Source organism: Pseudomassariella vexata (assembly GCF_002105095.1).
Source record: "Pseudomassariella vexata strain CBS 129021 chromosome Unknown BCR38scaffold_2, whole genome shotgun sequence".
Lineage (NCBI taxonomy): Eukaryota > Fungi > Ascomycota > Sordariomycetes > Amphisphaeriales > Pseudomassariaceae > Pseudomassariella > Pseudomassariella vexata.
The window spans coordinates 355,163-380,669 of NW_024467957.1; the positions used below are offsets into that span (position 1 = coordinate 355,163).

A 25,507-nucleotide genomic window follows, 5' to 3' on the forward strand; every position below is an offset into this window, starting at 1 on the left:
GTTCCATAGCACTGATAGTTGCACAAACTGCAGCTATCCATCGTTGTCACCTTTGACCAGGCGCTTATGGTTCATTGAAGACCAATCTCGCCGTTCGCGTCCCCAGGTTTCTAGGTTTGGGGCTTTGCCGAGCATTCCGTATCTTGATCGGGAGATTGGTGACACGCCATGGTCAAGATTATTATGGCATGCATGCAAAACAGAATGTTCTATTGCTTGCAGGGATGCCCGCCTCGTAACTCGTTTTACGCCAGGGTCAATACTGGTCAGAGCTGATTGCGATCATTTCTCACATTTGAACCCGTCCGCAAGTGATTGGAGCTACCTGAGGCGCGAAGCGGTGGTCGCGGTTGGGTCACAATTGCCGTCGGCATGAACGCAGCTTTCGAAAATCGAAAATCCTATCATTCCGAACATACATTGCTCATCACTTTCACTCTGTCGACCTCATTAGATCCGTCGGCCGCAACCACGGACAACCGCCGCTGCCGGCCCTATTTTTGAAGCCACCGCGGTCGGCGAATCAGCGACTGGGCTTGCGTACATACTAGAAGGCTTGTTTGACAGACATGCGTTACTCCTTCCACATTGCTTCGTGCCGCAAATCATAGAGGCCCTATATCGGCTTTGTATCAGGCAAGGATGTCGATAAAAAGACTCCAATATTCTCGCAACGCCTAAGTGGGGGAAAGCCGTGCTCAGATGACGAGATACACAATCTGCTGCATCTCGCTCTAGCTCGAAGTCTCAGGGCTATCTTTGACTACCTGCATTGGTGGTCGATCATGTGGTCTTTTGGGGTTATGCGGAACGGCACGAAAAAAAGACTTGATTGAAGCCGTTGCGTCTTGGTGCGCAAGCTAGCCGACAAGGTCAAGCCCTGTTGGTGATGCCCGAATCCAGTCTACACTAGATGCCCGAGAGCGGGACCCGGACTTGCAGCTGCTCAGTGCTTCCGTTACGGCACATACGGCATTTCAATGGAGGAGGATAGCCACAGGCACTGCTGAGAGGCACTGAGGCCCAAAAAAGGCAACACTTCAAATACAGACGTTGACAATCCCTCCAGTGGCGTCGTCAGCTCCTCGTGAGCCCATCATCCTTCCAAGGGCTGTTGCGAGACGTAGCGGGATTTCCTTGTCAGATTTGCGCGGCGGTGCCGCTCTACTCAGACAGCGATGTGTCTAACGTGGTAGTGGCTTAGAGTTGGAGGAACCTTCGCCGCCTGCCTCAACCGTTTTCCCTCAATCACACACCAATTTGCGCTGCATCATCCATGCGTTAGCAAGGGCCATCTATCGGTTGACGATATAGCCGCCAACTTGACAGCAACGTGAAATGCCTTTCAACCGGGCGGCCGAGATGAAAATGGACGGAGAAATATCGAGTCGGCGGGGTGCAGGCCCGTGTTCCGTCTGCAGTGAATCTTCGATCGCGTCTCGGAAGCAGGAACCGTAGGAAAGGGACTTAAAATGATCTTTGCCTCGTTGCTCTGGAGTGATTATTCAAGAGCTGATGTTCTGCTTTCCGCCAGAGTGCAAATCATCCATCGTGAAAGCCGGCCTTTTGCGAAACGTCAGTGCGATCTTCGGAGGCAAGTCGAAGAAGTGGACCGACCTGCACCGAGAGCCGCCACGACGTCTGTACCGCCCCGGAGCGGATTGATCACGTCGCACCTTGCGCAACCCTCAGCACGATTTGTGCGTGTCTCGTGTTGCCTGGCCAAAATTATTAGAACAACATGTCTACCACGTCGGGTATCCAGCAATGGGAGGTCAAGGAGCCATACCTCAACCTTCACTGTGGCCTCGGCGAGGGTCCATACTACGAGAAGGCGACCAACAGCTTGCGATTCGTCGATATCAAGAACAAGCGACTGCACACGGTGGATTTGACCAAGGGTCCCGAATCGGTCACCACGCTGCAGTTCGATGTTCCCGTCACGGTTACTGCGGACATCGAGGGCGTAGACCCGCGTGAGAAAATCCTCATCGGCGCAAAGTATGGAATCGCCGTGTTGGACCGCAAGACGGGCAAATACGAGTACATCGCGAATTTCGAGGCTACCCAGCATAAGGAGCGTCTTAGGAGCAACGATGGCGCTGTTGACCCCCACGGACGGTTTTGGTTGGGCACCATGACGGATTTCGGTCTGGGCGATGTTCTCCCTGAAGGTACGGAATTCCAGTCTCGAGGCGTGGCTAAAGCAGCAAGACATTCTGATTATGTCCGGTTTCCTGACAAACTCTCTAGGATCTCTCCACTTGTTCGCAGGAGGCAAGGCGACCCAGAACGTACGGCACCCCGTCTCGATCCCCAACTCAGTCAGCTGGTCCCTGGACGGCAAGACCATGTACTTCACGCACTCGACGGCCCGGACGCTCTACAGCTTCGACTACTCGGAAGCTGACGACGCCCTCACCAATGAGCGTGTGTTCTACGTGCACGATGGACCCGGAGAGCCGGATGGGCACCGCATCGATGCTGAGGGCAACCTGTGGACGGCTGTTTATGGCGAGTCGTGCGTCCTCAAGGTATCGCCCCAAGGCAAACTCGTTGGGAAGATCAAGCTACCGACCAAGAATGTGACTTGTGTCGAATTTGTCGGAAGCGAGTTGTTCATCACGACCGCGGGGATGGCCGAGGGTGAGGGCACGCCCGAAGAAGTGGATCTCAGTGGTGGGTTGTACAGGATCGACGTGGGGATCAAGGGGACAGCGCCGTTTGAGTACAGATTAGGAGCGTAGGCGTAGATAAGCGCGATGAATTGCCCTTGATATGAGATGATGAAGCAATGAAGTCTTGATGATTTGTTTTATTTTAGTCAGATCTGACCAGCTGCTACGAATCCTTCGGTCTAAGAGCGTACATTCGTACTGGGAATATTTGCTTAGGGAGCCCATTCTGCAACTCGGTCCTGACTATTTTCAACCCAGCCGCGGCGAATAGTCGTTTAAAGCTTCCATCGTGTCTGTAAATGTCAGCATCAATGAGCATCAAGCCAGTCCCAAACACCAACCGAGAAGCATAACCGAAAGGAACCCCAACCCGAACTCACCTTGTCACCGAGCTATCCGTCTCATCAAACAAGTCCTCGTTCGTCCTCGTCAAGTTCTCCTTGAGCACAATCAACCCGATCGTCCTCCCGGTCTCTTCATCTCGGCTCAGCGCCTCCTTGCACCGCTCCAGATACTTGATGAGCTGTGCATCTGTCAGGTGGCCCACAACCCACTGGTTCCAAATAATGTCATAGGACACACCCTCCATGGGCTGCCACTCCTCGAGCCCGACATTGAAGACGTGGCCCACACCCGACACGTCCTTGAGCTCGGCCGTGAACTTGGCGATGGGCTCCACTATGTCGACTGTGTCTGACACGTCGATCAGGAGGTTTTTGGTGATGCGGCCAATTCTAGCAGTGACCAGTTAGCGCTTGGTCAATTGAATGACAAGTCAAGTTCAACATCGAGGCCCGTCATTGTCTTCCTTTGCATCCCTCACGGATCCTGATCACCCTTTCCTTTATCCTTCAAAATGGACTCGAGGATCCCAATGCATCCTTCCACCTATACATCGAGCAAGAAAAACCTTCCAACCTACCCGGCACCGCCATCCACCGCCCTCCGAACTTTCCTCAACGTGCTCGTCTTCCCAAACCCAAGCTTTGCCAGAAAAGCCCTCGACCCCCTCAAGTCGACCTTGGAGATAGCCTGAAAGCCGCCGAGCATGCCATTTTCGTCTGCGTCGACGCTCTCCCAATACTGCCGCGAGTCGTCGGTGCGAATTTTGGAGTCCGGGGTGGGGCCGTCTTTATTTTTGCTTTCCGACATTGTGTGAAAAGGAAGTATGTGAGAACGACTGGACGCAAATATGTCCTTCTCAAAATGTAGTGGTGTTGAAGTCGAAGAGAAAAATCCCAGGTTCAGGATGACCTAAGGTATCCTGCTGAGGATGCCTCGTCCATCGCAACTTGGGGGTGATTCCTCTCCACCCATGTCCAATAACAAAATTTGTGGAAGCAGCGAAGTCCATCACGTGCTTGGCCGTTGATAGCGCCTAGAGGCTACCTGCAGAAGAAGAGCTTATCGTTTTGAAGGAATTAATGGCACAGAAAAAATACGGAAAAGAGAAGTTGTAGATGTTTTCAGTCTTCTTGGCTTTAGGGTGTTATAGAAGGTTACAAAATCTATATGCAATGCGGCCCTTCTCAAACGGGGGTCAAAGCAGGGATCACAAAGCAAGGGATGGAACTCAAAAAACCTTTGGTTTGCATCTGCTTCCATTAAGTCGTTTCGATAGTTGAATAGCACCAGCGTGGCCATTATTGTTGTCTGTAATTGCCCGGCCCGGCATTTCTGTTTCGTCTCAACCCAATGGCATCTCGCAGGGGCGGATAACCCAAATTTGTTCTCTGTGAATGGTAAACCCCCGACTTATAGTACATAGCCACCAACACCAACACAATTCCAGTCTCGGACTCCCATGCCCTCTTCAAGCTCAACGCACCACCACAGCGCCTCCTTGGCTTTGCCCGCTTGTCCACTTTCTTCATGTGCCCTTGCCAGTGCGAACCAAGCGTCAGAGTAGTTCCAGCCGCTGCCTAGCTTAGTGAGGCCTGACAGCAGGCCATATGCTCGGTCTCTCGCCGCCAGTCGATCTACCATGGGCAAAGACGCCGCCTTGTATGGAGCACGCAATTCCTCAGTGCCAGCAGGTTTGTCGAGTTTCTGCGCAGTGACAGGACTTGGATGCTGCGCAAGTGTAGTGTTGGATTTGTCAGTGCCAAGTCCGAGTGGTGTAGTCGGCAGGACCGAAATACTCTTCCCTAATCTTTGTCCACCACCCAGAGAAGTTTCGGCGTTCGGAGTGAGGCTATTGAAAGTTATTGGCTCGCCATCGGGCAATGTTATGCCAGGGATGGCAGGCGTCGGCAAAAGCGCCTCGCTGTAGATATCCAGGAGAATATTGGACAACCCGACGATTGCTGCAGGGTGGTTGGGATAATGCATCAGCGCCTCCTCGAACTGAGCTCGGGCTTCATATGGTTCTTCTTCGGCCACTAGTAGATAGCCAGTCTGCTTTCATGTCAGCAAATGGAAGTAGCTTGAAAACATCACCCAGAATACGTACCTCGGAACGAACATCGCTCCATAGTTCCTCGATGCACTGTCTGCCTCCCCAGCCAGGGTTGTTGGTCGTCACAGAGCTACCTGTATCTTTAAAGAGGTCCGCTTCCATAGCGTCCACCAAGAGACGAGCCTCTTCTATAGAACCACGACAGTCCGTGTACATGTGAGAGCGCCGATAGAAGGCGCCGATCATCAGCCACACCTTGATGAGGATAGACTGCCTTTGCCGCTTGAGTTGCTCCTTCGGAAATTGAATCAAGGGCAGGGGGTTTGGGGGCGTCAGAGAATCCAACACCATGTCTGCTGATTCTTTATTCGACGAAACGTTCGAGTCAAACCTCAGAAGCCCCCGACCCCTGGAGAAAGATTGCTGACTCGAGAAGCTATTTTTGCGACCGACAGCAAAGAAATCTGGTCGTTCGTTGGCCGCTCCATCTCCCAACGGTGTGAAGTAGGCATCGCCATCCGAGATAGTTGATCGCCGAGGCAAGCCACCACTACTGCTGGCTGATCGTTGTCGTTGGGGGACGCTCCTGTCGCGCTTCTTCAGACTGTTGCACCGTTTGGTTGAATTGCTCCTTCGCCCAACCGAGCTTGCTACCGATGACCTTCGAGAACGAGAAGTTCTCGCATCGCCATTTTCCTTCGTAACATGGATGGTAGGGGCCGTGGTCGCAGTGCTGACGGTGGTTGTTGCAGTTTGGGGTCGATCTGACTTCCCTGCTGCTGACCTCTCACTGTTCATAGTGTCGGTGTGTTTGAGGTTGCCGGCGGCTTTTTCGGATTTGTTACCGAATATACTTCCTCGCAAACTTCGCAACGTCCCAGCTGAGCTTTTCGGCACCCCCGAGGTGGATTTATGGGCTGAGCTCGGCTGCAGACTCCCGAAAAGTCTCGTATACAGAACCAGCAGCTCGTGGCTAGCGTTGACTGCCACCTCCGGGCCCTCAAGTATCTCTAAAATGGCAAGTTGAGTCATCTTGACCTCGATGATGACTTCTTTCTCGAGATCGTCCATCTCATCGACAAGACCTTTAGAGCTAGGCTTGCTATCCTTGGCCTCCACTTCATTAAGGTGGTCGCTGCGAAAGTTGCCATCCAAATCGGGAGTGCCAAACAATACTGTGGGATCATCGAACTGCTCAAATGCGCCTTCGCAAGCGCGAGCAGCCATGATGTAGTCTTGTCGCGCACTCAAAAGCAAAGCTAGCAGGTGCCAAACGGGAATTAAGGAGCGCTCTCGCCAATAGGAACCCGCGGACAAATTCTGCTCTCCAGTCTTCTTATTAGACATCAGCGCAGCTTTCACGATATCTATAGCTGCGCTCAGTTCTCTTTGCTCAGCAAGCAATAGACCAAGCGTGAACAAAGTTCTGACGTCTGTTGGGTTGCCGGTATCCGGTGATAGTGACTTTTGGAAGCTCCTGATGGCTTTTGCTTGGATCTCTACGCGGGCCGCCGCATCGTAGGTTGTTCGCGACCATTGGGCCTGAGAGAGCCCAATCGCTTGCCATGCCAGAGCATTGACTCTGGAGGTTAGCCGGGGATGAAGAACAACACCATTGGCTGTCTCTTCATCCAAAGTTGTGATGCTATCGTCCGCATTCGGGAGAGGCGCAGGAAGTTTCGAAAGCATTTCTTCTAGCTCAATGCCGAGATCGCGGGCTTTCTCGGCAGCGTCACTCAATCCATATTTGCAAAGCGCCGTGATCGCCGTGGACATTGTCTCTAGGACCGTCCCGTCGTCATCCAGACTAGGCTCAAGATGTCCCGTCTTGTCAACCCGGGCCTTGCCCTTCTTCACGATTTCCAAGTATGAGTCGAAAGCTTTGAAGGCCAGGTCGAACTCGGCGACGGCTAGGTGGACGGTGAAGAGATGTCGTAGAATTGCTGTGGAATGGAAGGTTTTGGTCGCCGCCCGGTAGAGAATCTCAAGCACCCCTCGACTGAGACCTTCTTTGCCCCCAGGGCCAAGATCATGCTCATACCAATCTCGTCCGCTCAAAATGCTCCAGTTTCTCATTACTCGGCCGACGAAATCTTCAACTTCCTCCCTGTCCTCCTCTGCCCGGGGGAATGCTGTTTCCATCAAAAGAAGGGCCTCGTAAGTGGACTCAACCTTCTTGAGCTCCATTCGCAGCTGACCCCTGGCTGAACCTTCTTTGGCCACCTCAGTGACGTATCCGGTAGGGAAGGGTAGGTCCAGCTCAAGTATGCCGGAAATGGCGGAGTAGTACTCATTCCAAACCCTCCTCCTAGGGACAGCACCGCGAAACCCGCGACCGCCAACCAGGGGAGTCCCTTGGGGCCTAGACGACTCGAAGTATCTCGCCCATGATCGGAACGCACCCAAAGAGTTGGAGTCCTCGAGAGTCTTTTCACCCCTTTCTAAAGCCTGAGCCTGCAGCATGCAGAACTCGGTCAAGAACAGTTCAGCCCAGAATTGTAGTTGGGCACGACCCTTTTGTGCTGTCCAAATGCTTGACAGAGAGACCAGGGCAGATTCAAATGCCGTCAGAGCCCCAATCCTGTCGTCTTTCTTGGACAGGCAACATGCTCTCAGATAGGCGGCCTTCAAGGTACAAACCCGTGTCCATTCGGATAAGTTTTCGGTTTGTTCGAAGCGCACAAACTCCTCGTCTAGGCTCTGCGGTAGTCGGGCCGCAGCAAGTTCATACTCTCCTACAGTCCAGTACAGCCACCCAACACAGACCTGAGCCTGGAACCTGTCCTCAAGGTAACTCTGCTCATTGTCGATAGCGTCGAGTAACTTGGGCAAGAACCGCGTGATCTCCAAGTCCTTAGTAGAAGCGGCGGTCGTAGGTCTCGAGGCCGAGGCCTGTTTCGGCTGCGCGGTGGTGATAGCATGCTCGGTTTCGGCGGTTACGGCAAGGCCTAGATTTTGGTCATGTTAGCCAGCTGCATTGATGGCAAGGCGGGATGCGCCATCAGGCCGTACATTCTCTGGAGGGAGCATGTTTGCGAACTTTGCGAACGAGTTCTGGTACAGAGTCCCAATTATCTTCGCAGCGAGCATCGTTGAGCTCGTTCAGGTATTTCAAATCCTTGGCTGGCTTCTACAAAGCAGGGTTGGTCAGCGACGGTCTGCAGTAGGGGAGAGGACAGCGCTGGAGCACCAGGGCTAGGTTTACACACCGGCATTATGACGATGCTACAACTGGGCGACTGAAGGTCAGATTGGATGCGCTAATCATGGATTGAAAGTGCAAATACCATATCGAATTTCAGCAGACCAAATCGCGTGGCATCATATGCGTTGTCGTCGTGACTCGTCGCCAATTCGCTTGTCAGGGAATTGGGTAAACTCACTTTAACTAGAGGCGCGCGATTCGAGCTCAGATTGACAGCTACCGCTAGATTGAGCAGGGGGTGACGTTGATGGGCTTCGGGAACATTGACAACCACGGCCGGGGGTGTACCCCCTGCCCACAATGCAATAAATACTCTCGATATCTAGGTTAGATGCATTGCCGATGAATCACGCAAACCACCGGGCTATATTTCATGAAGGAGAATGTTTGAATTCTCATGTCGTCTTACGGATTAATAGTACGACATACAGCCTGTTTCCATCGCTGAATCTGAACGACTAAAGCGGTTTCTATGATCCGGACCTTGAGAGACCATGGATGGCATTGTGTTGCGATTGCAATTACCCCGTAGACAACTTATGCACCGGCACCCGCTTGCCAGGGCCCTTGATGGGCCCACTAAAAAGTTTCAATCTGCAAAGCTTCAAAAGATTTATTACCAGTTGCGATTACCCGCCTGAGAGGCATACAAACACAGTCTGAACTTGATAGGCCATTGTTTCTACATCGTTGTGCGCTGCGGGACATATTATTCTGGATTTTCCGTTAGTGTATACTGGGTTTCTCAAACGAAAAGACCGTCGCATGAGCGTATTCTGCACTCGCTGATGCGCAAAGAGAAGTGCTGAGTCCAAAGTGAAGTTGCGACGCTGGAACGAGTATAAACATTTCAGGAGTCGACACAACTATTCATCATGTCGTTGGTGACGTTACCACCCGAGCTTCGCAGCCTCTGTCGAAAGCTCACATCGACGAAACCAGAACATCTGCCGAACTTGCTACCATTTTTGTTGCAGGATGTGCAGCGATGTCGAGGGCCGCTCTCAGAACCACTGGAATCGAAAAGCAGCGCGAATGGGTCAGAGGCAGCAGTGCTTGTGCACAAGCTGAAAACTCAAGTAACTACTCTTCTGAACGGCAGGAGCGTTCAGGGGCGGTTTGCCGCAGTCGCTTTGGTCAAGGCTATCATAGAAGCTGGTGGGTGGCAGTCACTCAGCGAATCCGAGCCATGGGTTCGTGGGCTCTTGATCATCCTTCAAGTATGTGGAAAGGCAAGACTCCAGTCGGTCTCGAATTAGGGCTAACGGTGGTCAGAAACGGGGTCCCATTGTGATCAAAGAGTTATGTGTCGTAACTCTTACCAAGATTTACATGATGATCCAGAGATACCAGACGCTGGTACGGCAAATTGTTACGCCTACGCTCCCAGGGTTCGCGACTGCGTGCATTCAAATACTCAAACCAACAGCCACGAGTAAAGCGGCCAAAGCTCCCTTGAGCTTTAATGACACTGTCTTTGAAGCCTTCTCTAGCTTGATACCCTTGTTTCCCACCACGCTGCGTCCTTTTGCGGCACAAATCCGGAACGTCGCACGGCCGTATCTTGCTCCAACTACTTCTGATGGGCAATTTGTACCCGAAGCACTACAGAGAAGTAGCCGGCGCCTGGTGGTCCGGCTACACATGACCGCCGCGAAAGGCGGAGGTTCTGATGAATGGGCTAAGCATCTCACCGGCCTGGTTAAGGACGTCCACAACACCGCAGACCAAGTCTTCCGTGCCGTGCAAGAGACTTGGGAGTCTTCGTCAGGATACGTTCGTCAGGCAGCCGACTTCTCTTTGGATCCAACTGGGGGAGGAACTTCGCCGGACCAGCTGCCAGAATGGACGGGTGTTCAGGCGGGCAGCGAACGAATCGTCGGCTTGCTTCGATTTATTGGGGAAAGCCTCCGCTGTAAAACCAAAACTCCGGTTACCATCCCGGTCAGCTCTATTTTTGACTTGACGCGAAGGATATCTTCTATTATCCTTCGGACTTCTGCAACGGAAAAATCCGAATCGACACAGATGAACGCTGCAGTCGGAAGGGAGGAAAAGGATGAGCTGTGGTCAGTCTTCCCCGACGTTCAAGTTGCCGCCATGCGGCTTCTCTCGGTGCTGGCTCAACGACTAGGAAGAAATTTCCTCCCATTGGCCCAGGAGACCTTGGATCAGATACTACGAATGTTCGACGCAAGCTATCGTCTTCCCGAGATACGTTCGGTCGCCTTTGCACTATCGAACGTGGTACTTCAGCTTTGCAGACCGTCCATGACCAAGATTAATGTTGACTCGTTGACATTGACGATTCAATCATGCTGTCAAGATCTACTTGGTGCTGGTGGCCACCTCAGGGTCCCCCGACAACAAGCCACGATGGGTCTGCAAAATGGCTCCAAGTCTAACAATGGCAGCCAGAATGCCGATTCTTTTCTTCCTTCGCAAAGCGATGAGGAGACCCTACCTGTTATCCTTGAGCCGGAACACAAGACTGCGGCGGAGGAGCTCCTAGTAACGCTCTTCAGTAACCTGCCACAGCAGTACATCAATTCTTCGCTCCGTTCACGCATGCTCAGGACGGCCATATTATGCCGCATAAAAAAAGCGCAGGTGGCTAGCGTCCTGCATCCTGCGCGAGACAAGAATGGGAGGACTGCGGACGCAATACTTCCTTACCTCCATCAGCAATTCCCTCACGATGAGATTGTTGAGATTTTACGTTTCAATTTGCGACCCACAGGGACTGGCGCCGTTGGCGACTTCATGGATCACGACGATGGCATGGGTATTGAATATGAGGCGTCAGTCGACAACCCTGCCAATGGCTCAACCTTTGATAAGCCATTTGAGGCTGCTGTCCCAGACGCCCAGGGTGACACAGTGATGAAGAATACGGCGTCTGAGGCTGTGGTATCAGGCCATCATCCAGTGGCCGAAGTTCAGCCCAGTCCCTTCTCGACTCACCAGAACAAAAGAGTCACAAAAACCACGGAAGTTGAGGCCCAGCTCACATCAGTCAACCCCCTGAAGAGGAAGACTGAGACAGACGATATCGATGTTGCTGTCTCCAAACGCGTCGAGGTTGTCGCTGTCGACACTACGGTAGTGGACCACGGATTTGCTTCCGTAGGAACCATCATTGAATCTAGCCTAGGGCAGATGATAAAAACAGGCGAGGATGCTGATAATAGCGATGATGAGAGTGTGCATCTGCAGATGGAACTTGATGAGTCGGATGACGACGCTGAGGAGGAAGAGGAATGATGGCGAAGCATGTGACGGTATCTACCCAAGGATCAAGACGGTTTCAACCTATTTCATTAGTTACCTACCCCATGTAGGCTGTCGGTGGTCTCTTGATGCATTTCATCTGCAAAGTACATAATGGGAGAGTCTTTCTTTTCAAAGTCGATATTGTCTTTCGCCGAGAGAAACGTCAATATTTTGACATATTTCAGTCTAGTACTCGAGTCTGGCCTTCAGGTCAGGACTGGTCGCACGGGGGTCATCGTTGGACGCCATGGCGGTGAAAGTGCAACGTGACTCCAAAGTGACGTTAGAATGCAATAGTGCCGTAGCTTTTATGGAGTGGAGGAATGCAGGCTTGTAAACTGGGACGCCAGGCTGGTATACGGTGGTGGATTACTTCACCACTTACAATGCACAACTGCTTGCCACGCACAAAGTTGGCATGTTGTCACTCAAGTACGATGAAAGCAGTTCAACATGACTTGAAAATCTCTTTGTAATCCTGGTAGGTAAAATTTAAACTGACATTTTCGAGTTCGTCTTTGTCGATACTGCATGCTTTGTGGCATGGTGCTTTGTTGTTGTCTATGAAAACCATTGTCTAAACCCTGTTGAGGTACCGAGGTAGTTTAGTTCCAAGATGCTATTTGAACGCAGTTCATATATCTTTGACAGCCAAAGTTTGGTAGTTGTTACTCATCTTCTTGTCGTAGGAAAGACATCACTGCGACTGCTAGTTCCATCATGCCTGAATCTGTAGAAGATGGTCTCTGAGATACGCCGGACGCCAAACAAAGGTGCAGAAGTATCCGCAACCAACAAAATCCCTGCTGATATGCTTCTTGTTCATGAGAAATATTCTGTCGCTCGCACCGCAACCAACTTCGCCGGTATAGTGGAATTAATCGCCAAGTTCGGCACACTGAGCTAAGAATATCTACATTTATGAAGCACTTTATGACTAGGAACACGACAGTTAATAAGTCCCTAACCAACAGTTTCAAGTAACTCTGGATCAGGATCAAGGACGTATAGGGCCATTTACTGTAACATAAGCCCATTCAATCGCTTTCAACGGCGTATCAAGTTTCTCAAGCGTCCAAGCCAGGAACGGAACGGAATTATACTTCGCGTGATTAGTCATGGATAACTTCAACCGGGCTTATGAACCTAGCCCTTCAAAACACTAGCTGACTCTTTGACATAGTGAAAAGGATTGGAGCCGTTGAATGTTGCGAGAACCTCGCAATACAGTATCTTACCACGGTCTCCAGCACCACGGTTTTTAAAAAGACAACTTTACTGTCATAAAATACCAATTACAGTTGGATTCAGCAAAAGCATGTCTGCAAACCAAGCTGAAGGATGGATGGGACAATGAGGCCTAGTTCTTAGGGGCTAGCGTTCAACTCGTCCACGAATCTTTCGGTGCAGAGCAATACACAAGAGATTACTCATTTCAGGCCCACAGCGGACCCAGATGAGTATCACGACCACTTAATTCTGGGGACCCAAGGGCTGGAGGTTTTTTTAATTTAGATAATACGGACGGATAGCGGAATGTCTCTTGCTTTTGTTGAGCTGGCTTTCTTGATTCATTCAGCTTTTGTTCGTCTTCTTGAATTGCGGAGACTCGCGTTGAGTGGTTGCCCATAAAACTGAATAGGGGGTTGAGCAATCCCTTTTTGATGTGTCTGAGTACCCAACTATATCGCATATACTTTCCATGAATAAATGTGAGAATCTATTGAACACTGCCAGAATTCAGCAAAGGCCACGAAAGGACATGGCCTTCCCCCTTAAAGGTACTTGAGCGCATATGCGGTTGTTGCTACAGCTGGATTGTTAGTCCGAAAATACCAATCAAAATAATATCCATGCCAAATTTGGCTGATACGTACCATTTCACTCGTTTGCATAGCGAAAGGCGCCGTCAAAATGCTATGTCAATGGCAAAAGTATGCTGTTCGAACTCGGAAACATGCTCTACACCATTCTGTCGGCAAAGCCCGTCACTGCTGAGCGAACATACCTGTCAGTCTTGGTGTATACGTCTTTCATCTGACAATCATAATTGTTGAGTTTTAAGTCCCCAGATGCTCATGCATCAAGACATCGAGCGGTCATTAAGCCAAAAAGGGGTCGGACATCAATACCAGAGAGGTAGTTGTACGGACCAACTTTTTGGCAGTTCACCTGCGTTCACATGTTACAATGAAACAAATCCAGTGTAAAACTTTAAGTATGGCCCAAATCGAAAAGAACAGTTCTGCGACTGCTTTTACCGCCAGGATTAATTACAGTGGACGTATCGTCCGTCCGGCTCAAGTAGGTACCTCTGGAGCAGCTGCGATGGACCAATTGACGTGTAAATCTTTATCATTGTAATTTCGTGCCATTTCCAACCTAATGATCTGTAGTTTCGAGAATGCGGCTGGTTAACTAACACGATGCATGGTCGGAAGTCGGTGGCAGCTGCCGACTACCCCCATGGTCGCCAGAGGCATGGTAAAGCAGTCAACAACGTCAACAACAATAGTTAAAACCTCCGTCATATTACGTAGCTGACCTTTTAGGTGTAGTGCAATGAAGATCTATTGATACTCTCAGGTGGATTCTTGTATCTGCGATGTTGACTTGGTGGCTATAGTACGACAAATCCAGAAGTTATTGGAAACCCCACAAACGTTACCCTGGCAGTGAAACATTTATTAGAACGTGAGTGGAGGGCCCTGCAAACGTAGTATGATGGGAGTGGCCATGGCATTATGGGTGTATTTCGTGGTGTTGCAGATTCCAATTGAATATGGCTTACCCAACCCAATATCATCTACAACCTCCTGCTGAACTTTCCTGCATCCCTGGGGCTTATTTCAGTGCTGTAAGTATCCGCCGAGAGTCTCCGCTTTGCGCCAATTCCGTCAATTCCCGCAAAAACTCTTGCATCATACCACAGCCCCATTTCTTGCCCACCAACGCATCCCACAATCCAATATAAATTATTCTATGATCCAAAACTTCTATAAATAGCCCTGGCAAGTTCTGTGGTCTAATGGTTATGATATCTCGTTCACATTGGTGTGTTTAATTTCCCGAGATGGTTCTGGGTTCGATCCCCAGCAGGACTATATTTTTGAATCTATGTTTTTGCCTTCGTTTCAAGCCTGTCTTGTCTTGGGCCCCTTCCATTTTTACGCATTCTCTCAGTATATAAAAGGAAGCCCCAGCGTAAGAGTTCGCAAGCCGGTGTTTTGACTTATAACTGCTTGGGCAGACGACGAGATGTCTCGCATACTCGGTCTTTTCAAGCCACAACTTATCCTGAAGTGAACATAAAGCTTGCAGATCTTCACTCCCGACTATGATGGGACTATTTATTCTAAATGATTTTCAAACGAGTAACTCGATTACCCTGAAATTACGACAGTTTACTCTAGAAATTTATACTGGAATAGTTCATTTATGCTTTCTCTGGGGCTGTTCTGAGGACGATCTGATGTTCTAGTTCCGGGTGCACAGGGACAAGTAAAACCGACTCCGCATAACAGGATCGCCAAGGTCATTGGCATTTAATCGATATACTCAATTCATCACACAGATATTAAAAACAGTAGTTCAAGCAATTTGAGAACACCAAGCGTATCGGGGCTTTCCCCAATTGGACATCAATCAAGCACTGAAAAGTACCTGGCCAGAAGCATCTCGAGACTTTGCACACATCAACGTGAATGAGATATGTGCAACAGATAAATGCAACTGAAGTGTCAGCATAGAAGCAATCATATTAGCATAGTCCATCAGAAGATAACTGGATTGGCGCTCCAACAATAAAGTGTTGACAGCTCGCTCGCTCCTGGCTCTCCTCATTCCGATCGAGTTTGAACTCTACAGAATGTTATTATACCTGGAGCAGAATTGCCCTTTGCCTCTGTGAGCGGCGAAATGACCGGGAGGGAGAAGGGGGGTTGAGTCACAGGAAGCCATTGGATTTAACATACATGATAAGTATAGGATGAATATGACCCTTGGAGTTGGGTCCCATGGAAAGATCGCGACTAAGGTACAATAAATAACCCGGCGAAAATCTCCAGACATTCACAATTGAGCACCGTCAACACAAAGAAGTCAACAACTTCGAAGATGAGTTCCTCAGCTAATATGCACCTAGATTTCATTCTGTAAGTTGCGACTCTTTTCTTGTTCCATGTTTCAATGGAGTTCATATCGGGGCTGTAAGCGGGCCACTAGCTGCGGTAATCCTCCAGCGACTTCTGCATGTGGTACGACACGTGTACTTTGGCGTTATCTTGCTTGAAGGCGTCCCCTGGCTCGAAGAATAGAAGCAGCCCTTGCTACAGGACATCGCAATAAGATTTTGAGGACACCCCGTGGTGCAGAGAGTTCGGGTTGCCGTCACAGAAGACCAAATTCGATGCTCCCCTTCATCGTTCCTTCATTAGACCATCCCCTGCACTATAATCGAGATACATGCCCCCTCATAGCTCTGTAGGTTCACGAGACCCTCCCTGTACCTCATTTGAAAAGCGGAAGACTCATTGGCCGGGAGAGTCCGGCGAGATCTGGACGTACACTCGTCCAAGAAGAACGCCCATATAAGCTGCTGGCGGCAGGACTCAAGACGTTCCTTCGCATCTTCAGCCGGTAAGATGCTTTACTTCAGCACACGCTATTTCTTCAAGTAGTACCGGCCTCAATAGAGCCAGAGTATACTGAGAGATCTGCGGTGCGTTTAAGCTCCATATATGTCATTCCGGGGGTGTCGGCGGTAAATGATAACTAAATGTCTTTCATCTCTAGCGCTTAACCTTCTGGGACACCTATCCGCTTTTTTGTACGTGTAGTTCAGTTGCGTGGGCGCGCGTCCGGTGATATCGCCGAACGCGTCTGCCATCTCCTACCGGCCTACACTACTTGCCCTGGCGGCCACAATGGCGCCCCTAGCTTCTGATCCGAATTTGCGATACGCGCCGCGATTACCGCATATTAACTTGGCAGAAGCTCGAAAATAAATTGTGAATAGGGGTTGCAATGGCTGGTTGAAGTCAACAGGCTGATTTTGTTATTGTGTTGATTGGCAAATTGGCGTGGTGTGTCCCGAGACTCGTGTTAGTGTGTGCCTTGTCTCAATGTAGTTGACTATCAAGCAAGCTAACCTAAAAGCCAGCCCCCACCGTCACATCACAATTACCGTTACCATCACTGCCTTAGTACAGGGTCCTCCAGCCAATACAGAACCATTCGGCTTGTATAATTTGGTAACGGCAATAGTGGTATGATGATGTGGTAGAACATAGGGATTTTACCGTTATTGGCCCGTTTACTTAATGGCTTACCCTAGGGGATTCCTTAGTGGGAGTTACCGAGGGGTTGCGAATATCGGAAGCTTATTTCGAGCTCACCTGCGGGAGTGAGACCATTGTATTTCTCTTATTTTTCTGCCACAGATGTTACGATGGCGCCCAGAATTCTGGTTTTTGGCACCGGCAGCGTTGGCGCAGTGTACGCCTGGGTGCTCTCACAGACCATCCCAGCAACTAGCATAACCACGATATGCCGCTCGAACTATGACCAAGCAAGTAAAGACGGCTTCGCGATAGACTCGACAATCTGGGGCAACAATCTCAAATTCAAGCCTGTGGTAGCGCGGACCGTCGCCGAAGCTGCGGAGAAATCAGACCAACCATTTGACCATGTCCTCGTGTGCTCCAAAGCTCTCAACACAACGCCGTCAACCGCTGAGCTCATCAAACCGGCTATCTCGGAAACCACCGCAATCGTGTTGATCCAAAATGGAATAGGTATCGAAGACGAGTATGCTAGGGTCTATCCCAACAACCCTCTCATAAGCACCCTTACCTACCTCCCCGTCACCCAAGTCAGCCCTGCTGTTATACAGCATCGGGAGGTCGAATTGCTTCACGCGGGAACGTACCCGGCCGATGCTCCATCTCCAAGCAAAGACGCAGCGAAGAAGTTTGTGGACCTCCTTACAGCCGCCGGCGCCACGGCAGTCCTCCACGACGACGTCCAGGAGGAGCGCTGGGCAAAGCTACTGGTCAACGTGGCGTGGAATCCCGTGTGTGCCCTGACGCGGTGTCGGGACCGAGCCTTCATCAACACCAATAATAAAGTACTACCATTCATCAAGGACGTCATGATGGAGGTGTGCTCTGTTGCGCAGGCGTATGGTTACGACAATGTGAATGAGCAACTTGCGCATCATCACATTGGGCGGGCGTATAGAAGGGATCTTCCGGGTGTGCAGCCGTCCATGATGGCGGATACGCTTGCGGGGAGAGAAATGGAAGTTGACGCTATCATCGGGAATGTGGTGAAGCGGGCAAGAGCAAAGGGGGTGGCTGTGCCGTTGCTGAGGACTATATATCTTCTTGTGAATGGTCTCAATGCTAGCTTTGCAGTTGGAAATCCATGACACGATGTCAACTCCAGAGATGTAGTTCAGTTCCGAGACGGGGCCGGAGACAATCACTTGAGCATCGTGCGAAGGTCATTTTGCCGTAGAGAACATCATTGGTCAAAAGACTACCCTGAGGAGTGATGAGACTTGTCGGTCCGGCAATGGCGTCACGGGCTCACGGCGGTTTTGGTTACAGAAGATCGGCTCCAGAGTCTTAGAGTAGTTCAGAATGGTGGGAACTTAGGAGTATCGATTCCAGCATAACGCAGTTGCCATTAATGAATTAATGCCATTCCTTAAGTGACCATACTTGGCAGGCAATTGAGCGCTCCGATGCGACAAGATAATTCATCCCGGTACACAAGTGCACAGGTTTCGTATTCTGAGTTGAGTTACACAAAAGTTCGAATGCCCACCAGATATAATCCTGTCATCAAAGACCAAATTTTGCCCTCTCTATCATATCGCTGCAGCTTATACCAATCAAGATACCTTTCCAGCTAGTGGCTTCGGTTGTAAAGCTACTTGAACCGGCGGGGCTGGGGTTGGCTGCCAGGAACGGACGTTCCTGCAGGTCTTATATGCATACTACCCGAGAGGCGGGTTTCCGGGCAGTGATTCCGATAGGGGTGCAGGAGTTTGTGTGCCGGGTTTGGCAGACGTCCCTTTCGATTCGCCATGCCAGTGTAGCTCACCGTCTCAACTAGTAGATATCAACTTCGCTAGATCGGTGACACAAAAGCCGCAATTATGAATGCCCTCATATTATGATCAGAAATAGTTTATTCCGCTTTATTAAGCGACTTTGATAGACGTCATGTGTATGTTTGATGATATATAACTACCTGGTCGGACTGATACCCCTTGTGCCTATTTTGATAAACCCCCGAATCATGACAATATCAACAGTACCACCATTGTTAAGAATGGTATCCATGATCCAGCACTTGCAAACTCGCCTGTCTGCACCATGAGCCTTGGCGGTGCGGCACTTCCTTGAATGAGCACCGCTGTCCCAATCTCTTGCGTCGCATCAATACTGCAGATATTGGTGCAAGATGCATCATCTCTGCTAGCAATCCCATTCGACAATCTCGACCTTACACGTTGATATGCATCCGTCGTTTTATCCGTACCCGTCATGTTGTACACCATCTCAATCCACTGAATCTGAAAATACGCTGCGTCACCTTCAGTCATGTTGCCCACCCACTCAGATCCATCACTCCAAGCATTGAAGATGACCTGACTGGGGTCCCGGGGCGTTTGAAAGGATATTTGCGACACATTCTGGCCGTCGACGTACCAGCTGGTGCTGGTCGGACTCCAATCCAATCGATGGACTGCCCAGTTATCCCACCCCACAGGGACCGAGGCATTCCTCGTCGCTGCCTCTAGGATATTTCCAGATCTGCTGTACGAAGGCTGGTTTGTGTATTGAATAAACTCAGGCGGATCCTCAGTGCGCACCTCCAGATCAGACTCCTGCACAGCCATAGGATCATCGGAGCTCCTGTAAGTGAACATGGCGGTGATAGCACCTGGTGCGCCAATCGTTCTGGCGTACATACGCAATGATAGGAAGTGGTAGCCTGTAGGTATAGACTCGAATTCCGCCGCAGACTGGAAGTTGTCCAGCCTGGCGGTCCGAAGGGTCAAGAATGTTTCAGATCCCGCATTTGAGTCGGCGTTCTTCTCAATGTAGACGTTGTTGAGCGAGTTGACCATGAACACAGCCGCATCGCCATTGTTGAAGTTTCCACTGTTGTTCCACTGTTGAGTTCCCCATGACTCTGTCCACTCCCGCGACAGGAAATAATCACTGGTCGCCTCCGCATCGGTGCTCTGAGACTGATCATCGATGATCCCCGGAACATTCGCATATTGAGACAGAGAGCGGAAGTCGAAGAATTTGTGAGTCGCGAAGTAATTTCCATCTGTCCCATTCGTGAGATAGCAGTCGCATTTGCTGTCGTCAATCTGTTGATACTCGGCGACGACTGATGAGACCGAGGTACAGAAGACCACGAGAAGACACTGAAATATCCTTGGTAGTGCCATGGTGAGTTATGGGAGGCCAAGCTCTCACTTCCAATTCTCCACAGCTGCCCGAGGATTCGACCTTGTTTCTTAAGTACGAGAAGGCCTGATACTAGGTCAACAATGGTTTACTGACAGACGACAGAAGTGAACTGGTTCAAAGTCTGGAAGGCCATATATTGAGTGCAAAACCTGGAGCGGGCGGGTTCAGGTTTTATGACGACGACTAACACAAGAAGTAGCCGTTCTTCATGTAGCTCATCAACGGAACACGCGAGACTCCCAGCCAAGATGATACCTCGTAATTTTCAAGGTTGGTACGGAAACATAGCTTCTAGAAAGGTGGCATCCAAAGACCCAAAAATACCCTGCGAGAGAATTGGTCAATCAATTCTTGGGCCAACGGGAGAGTTGCAGGCTGCTGCCAATACAGAGCGGCAGGCTTAATACTGATGTCCAAGATCCCGGTAATGGCCACGGATATGCAAGTGATCTTGGTAGCGTGGGTTTCCATCTGTCCTTTGTCAGTCTAGGCTATGTTGGATAATATCAAGGTCCCTCCGCGGGTAAAGTTTGGAGTGTAACGTGGAGAGCCTGAGTTGAAGTGGTGAGATTCGGCTGCGCGGTCCTGGCCACTAACAGGACAATGCCCACACCTGTGAGGTGTTGGCATCGAACCGAGTAAGTCCAGGCCTACGTTTGTATTAATATATCTGGATACGAAAGATAGAGCCTTCACAGGGTCGTAGCAGCTATTTCCAAGACAGGCAGCGCCGCGACGGGGCTGAGGCATCTCACAGCCGAAACCCCAAATACTAGGACAAATGAAAGCAAGGGGAGGGACGTGTAAAGTTGTCAAGCTCGAACAAGAGTTGACTGGCGAGTATGCAGACACGAGGGCTGCCAGCAAGCTATCCTCGAATTGCTCCCAGTGGAAGCAATGCAGAGTACTTGACTATGGCAATGACTTTATGACAAAATATGGACAGAAGATCTTGAGAGCTCAAAGTGCAGGGTAAATACCTAACAAACACTAGTCCAGTGTAAGTCCGCAACCTAGGATAGTCGTTCGTAAAACTTCTAGGTGACAGATCAATACTCTATATTACCTGTCCAATGGGTTATGGAGGGCATCTTGCTCAAACTCGGCCCCTCGTTTCCTTGCCTTTGTTATGGTTGCAGTATTTGCGGCAGCATGAAGGTGGTGAAAGCCCTGGAATTAGTGAATATAAAGGATCAGGGAAGTATGCAATGTGGGCCACAGGAAACACTGAAGGGAATACCAACAACTTGTACTTCTTTTGCGTCCACACAAGGTAATGGAAGTAGGCCGGTATATTAGCGAATGCACAGATCATGCCGGCGCTTAGTATTTCCGACTTTGCTCCCCGATAAGCGACAAGGCACTCGGGCGTCACTAAAGTTGCCGGCTAGTCAACCGCGCCCTCCACTCGCCTCAGGAAACATTCACGCTTTGCGATACGAATCGTGCAGCGGGCCCTGGGTACCACAGGCATGATGAGAACTTCTGGCCACATACATAGAAGCTATCCACCATCAACAGTTTGATCGAGAATAACATCATTCTCAATGGCTTCGCAGCCAAGTTCACCGAACCCAGCAGTTGGGGAGCCTGCTCAAACACCCCTGGAGTCCAAGACTCAAGAGCTGGCAGCGACTTCCGACACCAACACTGATGCGCAAAATAACCGAGCAACCGAGTCCTCCTCAGCATCCAACCAAGAATCCTCGGTCGCATCTCCATCCAACAACTCCGAAGAGTCCGAAGAGTCCAAAGAATCAGGCGAAGCTTCGCCAATCAATCCCGAGGCGAAGACGGCCAGTGCACCTCCGCTACCCAATGAACCGCCTCCGCCCGCAGAAGACGACGGATGGGATTTCCACTGGGACGCGACTCGCCAAGCCTACTTCTTCTACAATCGCTTCACTCAAGAGACTACGTGGGAGAATCCTAGACTTCGCACTACTGCCACCTCTGCAGTGCCAGCGGCTGCTGCGCCAGGCACCGCCGAACCGCCCAAGGAGGCACCCCCAGCTGGAGGCTACAACCCTGCCATTCACGGAGACTACGATCCCAATGCCTGGTACGCACAGGGCAATCAGGAGGAGACATCTGAAATGATTCCGACGGTAGATCCCGCGGCAGCATACGCAGCAATCGGATCTTTCAACCGCTTCACAGGTCGATGGCAGGGTGACGACCAGAACCCAGATAATCACAATGATGAGAATAAGTCACGACGTCAGATGAACGCTTTCTTTGATGTCGACGCCGCAGCCAACTCCCACGATGGACGAAGTCTCAAGGCGGAACGCTCGGGGAAGAAGCCATCCAAGACTGAACTGAAGCAGTTCAAGGAGAAGCGACGTGCCAGGAAGGAAGAGAAGCGCAGAGCATGGCTGAGGGATTGAGCATGTGTGATGGCATGCGAATGGCGTTGCAGAGCCAAAAGGTCTAGGCTTCTCGGGGCAATCATGGACTATCTATTTGTTCTATTGCATAAACCGTGCACGGTGTACTGGCGTTACGACTTGGGCATGGCAAGCTCTACGTCCTTGGGAGAAGACTTGGCCCGAAGATCAAGCATTGGCGAGATCTGACATGATATTTGCAAGATGTCACATCTCAAGTAAATCGTGTCGGCTACACAGCTTTGGCGAGATCTGACTCGATAATTGGGAGATATCACATCTCAAGCAAATCCCGTTGGCTTATAGGATAGCCTGAATTGCAGGGACTGGAAAAGGATATGTATACAACCTGATGGATCGCAACTAATCGGTCGCATAACAGGACTTTTCATGAGTATACTAGACGACGGAATATACCCTTTTCATTTCATACCGACCAATGATCCTGTCCAAGGAGTGTGTTTCACAAACGTCGTGTGCATTGCTACAGTGTCCTCCATAAGACTGACTGCGTACGGCCTATATTTTCACTACTAAAACACAACATCTGAAAAACCTACTAGATTAAGTAAAAATCGGAATACAAATTAAAATATACTAACATAGTTGGGATTAGACAGACGCTTTATTAATGTATAACTGAATCTATATACTTTTTGTCGGCACAATACAAGATCAAGCATTGGAAGGCCCGTAGGCCTCTGAACATATTTTAAGATAGATTTTGGTCCAATTGAGGCCTCGCAATGAGGATCAGCGTCGTAACCAGGAGTGATCCATACTATCGAGAAACCATGTTACTCATCATTTCTAAGCCAAATCAGTATAGAACTAGAAAATATACAAGTATGATTGATAGTCATAATTTAAATAATTCTCTATTATAGAATACACTTATTAGTATCCTAGTAGTCTAATCACATCTGTACCCTATTCTTGAATATAGTGAGACTTGGTAAGTCTTGGTGGGCAAATGGGACTCGCACTTAGACTTATTGAGGGGTCACTGTATCGACATCAGCGGAAGTTCGACTTCTGAGCTTGTCCCCGAATAAAACACCAGCATACCCACTGTGCACCTAGTGGACTTTCTGGGTACCCATACACGCTTATAGTGCCCACTCGAAGTTGCCATGGGAGACGCAGTTGGCCGGCACGTTTCCGTCTTAATCGACACGAGGACGTTAACAAGCCGTGCCAGAACCCTCCTTACACCGTTCAAAGCACTTCGGAGGGGAGGGGGATATGCTACTTCGTACATCAATGCGAGTAATTCTTGCAATGCATCATGTTGCACTTCTCCGTAGCGCCGAGCTCAGCTGGGCTGCCAACATCCAAAGCCGTCGCTTCGTCGCCCTCGCGCGCGTCGCTGGGCGAAGGCACCGGTGGCGGTACGGCTGGTGCGGCAGGCATGGCCGCAATTTTGTATATAATGATGGCGAGTGTAGTGGAGATAGAAAGCCGTCTTCATCTTGAAAGTAAAATGGGAACAGTTAGCCAAGCATCCAAAATTCACACCAAAGGTTATGATACTTCTGAGATATGGTGACCGTGAAAATGGAGACTACCCGATGACCTGAGGTTCTTACCAAGGTTCTCAATACTCCTAGGAAGCTGCACCATGAAATAAAGCAGATGACTGCCTGTCAACTCCATAGAGCAGATTTTCTATCCAGCTGGAACGCTGGACCATTACAGACGGTGATCCAAGCGAGAGTTTATTGGATTCTGGTATCAAAAAATAAAACTGAGGTCCGTAGTAATAGTTGATACTCGCTGGCAAACTCATTGTATTCTTGTTTCTAGGTTGCCTGCGATCATTGTTGTGGATAAACCTATCTACCAAAATCTCGAGCTCCTTCCCTTCTTCATTGACAAAAGGCAAGGTTGGAAACCAGGAGGTGTTGTACTTGAATTAACAACCAGTCCATATTCAGTTCCCGTCGATACTAAGGAATTGGCCTAGGTCATTCATGCTAATCCCTTTGTTTTCTATTCTCGTGGTTCCATATCTAACCTGCTACTCAAACTCGCCTCCATGCCCCTACACTCCATTCAATGATCAACTAGCATTTGCCACACTCAGGCCATGCTCTATTGGATGACCTGCTCTCCCCTAACACCAAGACACCGTCTACTTGGTGGATTCCTCGTCGGCGTCGCGGATAGAGCCACACTGTAAAACGTAGAGAGTCAGTTCACAGCGACTACTCTGTTAGGCCAATCTGAAAATGGTACGAATTGCTCAATCATGACGTCGCGCTAGGCGGCCATTTCCTCAGGCGACTTCGCATTGCAGGTATCGGCGTCTTCGCTCTTGAAAGACAGAGTTCAGGATGATGTCCTGTAGGGGCATGATGGCGACGCTCAAGAGGATGCACACCGTGTTCTCGTAGTTCTTGGTGGCAAGGAAATCCTTGATGGCGCCGTCTATAGGCTGCCGGCCACCGTCTGATAGCACGATACCGCTTTTACACATGTGTCTCTCTATAGAAGCCGAGGTTATTTTGAGTGATGTGGTTTTGGAGAGGTGGCCCGAGTTGACGGGTAGAAGCTGTGTTTCGCTCGTGTAGCCCTGAACATGCAAATCGAAGTTGAAGTTTCACTGCGCGTCAGTGAACGTGACGCAAAGACCAAACTCGTCGTCGATTCTTGAGGCGAGAACCGAGGTAACAGAGGCGCCTCGAACCAGAGAGCTGGTTGCTATAATGGCAGTGAGGAATCTGGCGGTCATATTGGCCTCAGCTTGGATGAAGGGAGGACTTTTGTTAGAAAGTAGACTGCTGCAGCAGTCATACTTCGGTTGAACGGCAAGAATCCAGAGCCTTCTTGTAAAAACCAAGTCTCAGTATTTGAAGAGCCTGAAATGCTGAGTGCATACCGTTGCGCTTCTTGCTTTGTCCTTCTAGAGTACTTGATGCATCAGAAAGCACTCGGAAGCAGCCACGGTACCAAAGAAGGCTGAGCCGGAGAGGATTTAAAGTAATGCCTTAGTATTGACGGGAACTGAATTTATGATTGGGTGTTAATTCAAGTAAAACACTTCCTCGTTTCCCACCTTACCT

General features: G+C 50.0%; 8 protein-coding genes and 1 non-coding gene across 9 annotated transcripts; 5 read left to right on the forward strand and 4 right to left on the reverse strand.

Moving 5' to 3' along the window:
* Positions 1-1,741: 1,741 nt before the first annotated feature.
* Positions 1,742-2,747, forward strand: BCR38DRAFT_405279 (uncharacterized protein; the record flags this gene model as incomplete). The annotated part of the gene is made up of 2 exons (XM_040857949.1): positions 1,742-2,174; positions 2,254-2,747. The coding sequence occupies 2 exons, from the start codon at positions 1,742-1,744 to the stop codon at positions 2,745-2,747; spliced, it is 927 nt and encodes a 308-aa protein (XP_040719521.1).
* BCR38DRAFT_88228 (alpha-N-methyltransferase NTM1) lies at positions 2,598-3,984 on the reverse strand. The gene is made up of 3 exons (XM_040865721.1): positions 3,601-3,984; positions 3,059-3,412; positions 2,598-2,971 (listed from the first exon to the last, which is right to left on the reverse strand). Exons 1-3 carry the CDS (start codon positions 3,828-3,830, stop codon positions 2,842-2,844), a joined length of 714 nt encoding a protein of 237 aa, XP_040719522.1. The 5' UTR covers positions 3,831-3,984; the 3' UTR covers positions 2,598-2,841.
* Positions 3,985-4,368: 384 nt separating this feature from the next.
* BCR38DRAFT_88247 (uncharacterized protein) lies at positions 4,369-8,638 on the reverse strand. Its single transcript, XM_040865722.1, has 4 exons — positions 8,286-8,638; positions 8,089-8,206; positions 5,131-8,024; positions 4,369-5,075 (listed from the first exon to the last, which is right to left on the reverse strand). The coding sequence occupies exons 1-4, from the start codon at positions 8,289-8,291 to the stop codon at positions 4,434-4,436; spliced, it is 3,660 nt and encodes a 1,219-aa protein (XP_040719523.1). The 5' UTR covers positions 8,292-8,638; the 3' UTR covers positions 4,369-4,433.
* A 253-nt stretch (positions 8,639-8,891) lies between these two features.
* Positions 8,892-12,001, forward strand: BCR38DRAFT_520516 (rRNA processing/ribosome biogenesis-domain-containing protein). Its single transcript, XM_040865161.1, has 2 exons — positions 8,892-9,501; positions 9,557-12,001. The coding sequence occupies exons 1-2, from the start codon at positions 9,157-9,159 to the stop codon at positions 11,543-11,545; spliced, it is 2,334 nt and encodes a 777-aa protein (XP_040719524.1). The 5' UTR covers positions 8,892-9,156; the 3' UTR covers positions 11,546-12,001.
* Positions 12,002-14,568: 2,567 nt separating this feature from the next.
* BCR38DRAFT_t44 lies at positions 14,569-14,658 on the forward strand. The gene has a single exon. It is a non-coding gene; the product is annotated as a tRNA-Val (tRNA).
* A 2,211-nt stretch (positions 14,659-16,869) lies between these two features.
* Positions 16,870-18,483, forward strand: BCR38DRAFT_419478 (2-dehydropantoate 2-reductase). The gene has a single exon (XM_040859316.1). It carries the CDS (start codon positions 17,004-17,006, stop codon positions 17,982-17,984), a length of 981 nt encoding a protein of 326 aa, XP_040719525.1. The 5' UTR covers positions 16,870-17,003; the 3' UTR covers positions 17,985-18,483.
* Positions 17,972-20,030, reverse strand: BCR38DRAFT_502379 (glycoside hydrolase family 16 protein; the record flags this gene model as incomplete). Its single annotated transcript, XM_040864858.1, has 2 exons — positions 17,972-18,518; positions 18,962-20,030. 2 exons carry the CDS (start codon positions 20,028-20,030, stop codon positions 18,403-18,405), a joined length of 1,185 nt encoding a protein of 394 aa, XP_040719526.1. The 3' UTR covers positions 17,972-18,402.
* Positions 20,031-21,453: 1,423 nt separating this feature from the next.
* BCR38DRAFT_419481 (uncharacterized protein) lies at positions 21,454-22,880 on the forward strand. Its single transcript, XM_040859317.1, has one exon. It carries the CDS (start codon positions 21,600-21,602, stop codon positions 22,440-22,442), a length of 843 nt encoding a protein of 280 aa, XP_040719527.1. The 5' UTR covers positions 21,454-21,599; the 3' UTR covers positions 22,443-22,880.
* Positions 22,881-24,720: 1,840 nt separating this feature from the next.
* On the reverse strand, positions 24,721-25,176 carry BCR38DRAFT_480759 (uncharacterized protein; the record flags this gene model as incomplete). The annotated part of the gene is made up of 2 exons (XM_040863309.1): positions 24,721-25,017; positions 25,108-25,176. 2 exons carry the CDS (start codon positions 25,174-25,176, stop codon positions 24,721-24,723), a joined length of 366 nt encoding a protein of 121 aa, XP_040719528.1.
* Between the last annotated feature and the right edge of the window lie 331 nt (positions 25,177-25,507).